Raw genomic sequence first — 6,199 nt, forward strand, 5'->3', positions numbered from 1 at the left:
CCAGGAAAATAAGACCCCATTCTCTGGTTGATGGCTCCATGAAGTGCTAGAAGGAGCCCTCTGCAAACCCAGCCTTGCTAACAGTTAGGTGCTCCTTCATCAAGTGTGTTCTGAGGTCTGATGTAGAGTTTGTTATAATTCGGCAACCTCGTATTTCATTTGATACATATGAGAACCAATTCCACAACCAGAAAAAAACCTGGGATATACTAGTGACAAGAACTCTGAAGGACTTGGGGTTGTAGGTGATGTTCTCATCTCTTCTGTTTGACTTTGAAAAAGAAAAATTGTGAGGCTGAACACCTGACAACTAATACCGTGCCAGAGAACAGGATTTTGGGGAGGGCTCGTGACATATGACAGAAAATCTATAGGCTTCTGATTAAATTATAACATAACTAACACAAAAAACAGGCATCATATACTTCCTAAATTTTTAAGGAAAAAGTATCCAAATAACACTGCAAAATCACGTATTGTAGCAATGATTTTCCTACACGAGTCTGCAGACTGCAGCTGGTCCATGACAAAAGATTTCTGGTCTATGAGGAAATAAATTTTTTCAATATTTTTAAAATCCGACATATGTCTTTTCTAACTTTTTTAGAATTAAACTATTGTTTTTTTAATGAAAATATGTTGATATTCAAAGATTCTTTGGGGGTTGGGAGGAAATATTACTTCTTATTGCCAAACATCGATTTCAGGGATTTCTTTCTTGTAATTTTGATTAATTTTAATAAAAATCCTAAAGTCTCGGAAGTATTACATTATAGAAAACAAGAATGAGAAAGGAATTTTATCATAAGAAGAGGTGGAACTCATGACTGAGAGGATGACTATGGAAGGATAACATTGTTCAGATGAAGCTGATCTAATTAGTTTCAGCTGTAGTGTGTATGTGAAAAAGGAAATCACAAAACTGAAACTGGAAGTGTATGGATGGAAATGAAAGAAGAAACAAACAGGAAAATAAAACCCGGCAGAAGTATGGAATAGATGTTAAGATAAACAGAGGACATGAGTGATGCTTTTTAAATTCAGATTGCAAAACTGATCTGAGGCAGGATACAGTAATGCCAGAGGACCCAAGCATCAAGACATTGACTCTAAGTCTCCTTCATTGACTCTAAGTCTTCTCCTTCGGAAGCAGAGCACCTGGTAAATCCCTGCCCTACTGACAAGTTCATTTACTAGAATTTCGAAGAAAGATGGTCAAATAAATTTTATAGATTTCAGGAAGTCAGATTTCAAAATATTCCAAGGAAAATTACCTAAGGGGCTCAAAAGGTACAATAAGCTCTCAAATGTGACATTTTATAGTTTTGTCCCAGAGGAAGGAAGGGGGCTTCACCAACCAGAAAACTACATTGCTTGTCTTCTAATGAGATCAAACTATTGGCAGAGATGAATATCAAGTCTCTTACACTGAAAGACGAACCAAGCAATTAGAGCAAGGACAGTTTGTGTGAAAACATTAAACCAACATGAAGGGTTTAGTGGACTAAAAGCTCAGTATGAAGCGGAAAAGGGGAAAGCTGCCCAAAAAGCTAATGTTAGGTTTCAATCCCTGCGTTGGTAGGAGATGCAGTGGTTCCACTGTTCCCTGGTTGGAGTGGGGGTTCAATTCTGAGAACTTTTTTCCTTTTTTAAGTAAGAAATACATTTTCATTGTAGAAAAATGAGAAAAAACTGTCCATGATATATTACACTATGCAGAAATAACCACATTAAATACTTTTAATGTATATGTGTGGATACATATTCTGAGAATATATAATACATATGTACACATACTGGTTATTATATATAAATATATACTTACTAGAATGAAAGCATACTGACAAAGTTCTTTATGAAATTTTTTAAACTTCTTTGTTATAAATCTCTTTCTACATCAACAAATATAGCATTTAATAAATATATTATTATTCTTAATTGTGTTCCATTGTTTAGAATTGCCATAATGTATTGATCCAATTTTCTATTGTTGGATTTTAGAGTGCCTTCTGAATGGTTTTATATTATACACAATGTGTTAAGCTCCATGGACAATTTATTTTGCCCATTTAACCAATGATTTCCTTCCTAGATGTGAAGTTGCAGGATTGAAGGGTATGCAAAAAATATTAAGGCTTTTGATAAGCAATAAAAATAGTTTATACCAAGCAATCAGAAAAGAAAAGGCAACCCAGCAGAAAAATAAATGTTTTATTTGTGTGTACAGGGCGAAAAATATGAATAAACAATCCACAGAAGATATACAGATAACCTATGAACATTTGAAAAGATTCTCAACCTCACTAGTAATACAGGAAATACACAAAAAAAATGAGAAACTATTTTTACATGCAGACGGGCAAAAAAATTTTAAGATTGACTATACCTGGTAACATCAATGGGGAGAAAGATGGACATTTCATACAATGTTGGTGAGAAAGGAAATTGTTACCACATTTTTGTAAAAAATTTGGCAGATTCTACCAAACTAATCTACTGAAATTTAATCTATTGAAATGGACATACACTATAAGCCATGAGTCCTAATAGTAGGAATTTATGCCAATAAATTTTAACACTGTTAACAAAATACTAGAAACTTGTGTCCATTGGTTATAAAAGGAACATCTAAAAGTAAATTATGTAGTTGTATAGGTAGTGACATAAAAAGATATTTTAAAATATCAAGATGCAGATAATTCCTGTAACACTGTTCCATTTTTGTAAAATAAAAAGTATGTGTGTGTGAATAAACATGCATATTTCTATAAACATAGTGTTTGCTGCTAAAGAGGGAAATTGGCTGATAGGGCTCTCCTCTCACAATTTACTTTGTACACTTCTGCACTGGCTGATATTTTACAACAAACATTTATTTTTATAAGTAAACTTGAAAATTAAAAACAAAAAAAGCTCTCCAAGTCAAAGTGATCCTAATTTTGATTTACTTCCATAATGTCAGTTTCAGCAGTAAGTTCCCTGTGGCTTTGAAATGTGTATAAATCTTTTAAAATACGAAAGAGGCCTCTGGCTAGCTTTGCGATGCAGGATGTCTTTTTTAAGGACCTGGGAACCATCTCTTTAAAGTGTAATCATCAAGGAAAGTAGCTCCTCTATCGCCCAGTTGCTGCAGAAGGGTAGGAACCTAATTTCAGTGGACTGCTCACTCCTGAACTATCTCCTGTCCTAAAGATATGAGTTTATTTTCTCTTAGAGAAAGCCAATTAGCTAAGATGGTAACCCCAATTACCAAGGGAATTTAGGATGTGTGGCAAATGGTGCTGTCAAGTCATCTTGCTTAAGGACTAGCTATTTAGTCTTGACAAAATGTATGTAATTTGTTATATCTGTCTTGCAATAAAAAAGGACAAGATTTCTTTTTGTCTTCCCAATCCTTTAGAGGATTGCCTGTGATCCTCTTCACATTTTGGTTTAATGCATATTTCGTAGTAACTTTGTTTTCTTTTTCTTCTGCCTTTGTGGAGAGATTTTTGGGGTGGCAGATTTTGTTTTTAATTGCATTTCCCTAACAGCTGCCGAGCGTCAGGCAGCCATACAACTTTGAAGCCTGCAAGCCCCCAGCTTCTGCCTGCTGCAGCCTGGAGCAGCCCTCTGGGAGGTTAACAGATGCCACAGGCAAATGGGGGAGCATTATCATTGTCTGGTACAGTCTCTGCATCTCTTGGTTCAAACTCTCAAAAAAAGAGTCACCTGTTTACAAAATTTATTTGTCTCCGTCAAATCATATGGGTCATACATAGATCACTAGTCAAGCAATGGGTTGTGCCTGTCCTCAGTCAGATTATCCATCCATGAGCCAATCAACAAAGGCTGAGGAAACAGGGCCATGTCGTACCTAAGAAAGTGAGCGTGTTGGATATCGTAAACATGTTCTATTATAGTAAGCAGTATTATTAAATAACACAGACTACATATATCCACCACAATCATTACAAATGTCCACTGAGGAAAAACAATGGATTATGGGATATGACAGTGGATTGGAAAATAATAAGGTTATTCTTTAAAAGATTCCTAGAGAAGATGAAAGGAAAGAGGGTCCAGACAGAGGGGACCAGGAAGGACTTTGTGACAGTTGATAGAAGAGTTGTGTTCAGGATCCATAAAGAAGAAGGGCCAAACATGTTGGAACTTTAAATAGGACACAGGCTGCAAGGCCCTTCTGTAACTCTTAGAATATTTAATGTAGATGGGACTTAGAGATCAAGTCCAACCCTGACACACTTCACTGTGGGCCAGAGTGGCTGGTGACACAGTGACACAGCTGTGGCTGCAGAGTTCAAGTTAGAACAAAGGTCAGAGGTCAAGTCCCTGTCTCCAAGCTCAGTCTTGTTTCCACTATAGACCTTTCAGGATCCCTTTGCTAGCTCAATCCTTTGCTAAGACCAGTCCTCTCTTTCTGCTCCTGATTTGTACACTGGTTATGTGGTGGTGAAGATGAAGAGGTACTGGCCCCTCCTTAGTGATTTTTGTAAGAGGACAATTTGCTCCTCACTGTCATCATCCTCTTCTCTAAAACTGCTTGAACCCTGACCCACACGTCCTTGAGGACCCCCAATACAGTGTCATTCCTTAGAGTATATATAAAGGGGTTGAGGAATGGAGTCACAACACTGCTCAGTACTGAAGGGAACTTTTGACCTCCAGATAGTCTTTCTGCGAGAGAATCACATAGATAAACACTGTGATGCCACCAGAAATCATGACTATTGTCAGGTAGGAAGCACAGGTGTTAAAGGCCTTCTTCCTTCCACTTGAGGAAGGGATGGGCACTATTGTCAAGATGAAATACACATAGGAATAGGCCACAAGGACTATGCAGCAAAGGATGACAGCAGAAAAAAATATAAAATCCATCAACTCAATGGCAGTGGTGTCTGCACAGGCCAAGGCCAGCAAAGGCCCACTATCACAGAAAAAGTGGTTAATGATATTGGAACCACAGAAGGGCAGCTGTGAGGTGAGAATGTTTGGAAAGAGCACAGATAGGAAGCCTCTCCCCCCAGAGAACATTTGTCCATTATCTGTGTCATAGCTATATTCTCTCCATTGGTGATTTGCCTTTAACTTTATTTGAGGGGATCTTTAAATAAAGAGAAACTCTTAATTTTAATGTAGTTAAATTTATCAACATTTTCTTTTTTAAAAAGTACTTTTCTGATCTTTAACAAGTTTTTTTTTTCTACCCAAAGGTCAAAAACAATATCCTTCTATATTTTCTCCTAAAAATTTTTATTTTTACATTTAATTTGTATGACCATCTAGAATGAATGTTAGTGTCAGATATGAGGTAGGAAATCCAATTTTAAGTTTTCCCTATGTGGACAACCAGCAGTGCCAGCTTCCTTTCACCTCTGACATATATCAGTGTTCCATATTTGTGTGAGTTTATTTCTCAGTTTTATATTTTGTTCCGTTGGTCCTTTGGCTTGAATTTTACTAAAGAAGAAAGAAATATAGCCAATAAATGTGCAAAAAACAATACTTGATCTCAGTAATTAGAGGATGCAAATTAGCACAATAACAAGACACCATTTTACCACCACATATGTAAAAAAGAAAAGAGAAATAGGACAATAGCAAGTACTAAAGAGAATATGAATCCATAGAAATTCTTTTACATTGTTGGTGGAAGTGTGAATTTATATTAAAGAGGAATTTTCCACTCAAATGGCTAACCTTGTAATCAGCTCTTTGTTTTGCTTCTGTAGACATGCTAGCCACATAGGCCGAAGGGCAGAGTGACCTCAAGATCAACTGAAGACTCACCCTCCCCTTTGCTTGTTCTGTCTGGATAACAGATGTATCCCCTTTGCTTGTTCTTTATTGCCTTTGCTTGTTAAGCCCTATAAAAGCGAGGTTACCCCTGAGCTCGGGGCCCAGATCTTCAGAGCACTAGTTCTTCTGGGACTGAGTTCTCCAAATCTCCAAATCTCCAAGTGGTGCTTGGTTTCTCGCCGGTCTGATTTTTCTGCAACATTTCTGGAGACCCCAGCGAGATTCCAACCACACCGGCCCTTTGAGCCGCCGGACCGGTGGCTCGGCCAGGCCAGGCCGGGCCAGGCTGGAGGGGCTTCAAGATGAACGAGGAGGCACGCCACCTGATAGTATTCTGGGTTCTCTTTCGGACCGGCGCTCAGCCTCTCTAGACTGCCGAGCCCTGACCGGACTCATAGGA

General features: G+C 37.7%; 1 protein-coding gene across 1 annotated transcript; it reads right to left on the reverse strand.

Annotated features, from left to right (window-relative positions):
• Nucleotides 1-4,480: 4,480 nt before the first annotated feature.
• On the reverse strand, nt 4,481-5,034 carry LOC111747149 (olfactory receptor 6J1-like). Its single transcript, XM_023538137.1, is given in 2 exon segments — nt 4,481-4,659; nt 4,662-5,034. Coding segments are annotated over 2 exon segments (552 nt in total).
• Nucleotides 5,035-6,199: the final 1,165 nt, after the last annotated feature.

Source organism: Pteropus vampyrus, unplaced genomic scaffold (genome assembly GCF_000151845.1).
Source record: "Pteropus vampyrus isolate Shadow unplaced genomic scaffold, Pvam_2.0 Scaffold213, whole genome shotgun sequence".
In the NCBI taxonomy this organism is placed as follows: domain Eukaryota; kingdom Metazoa; phylum Chordata; class Mammalia; order Chiroptera; family Pteropodidae; genus Pteropus; species Pteropus vampyrus.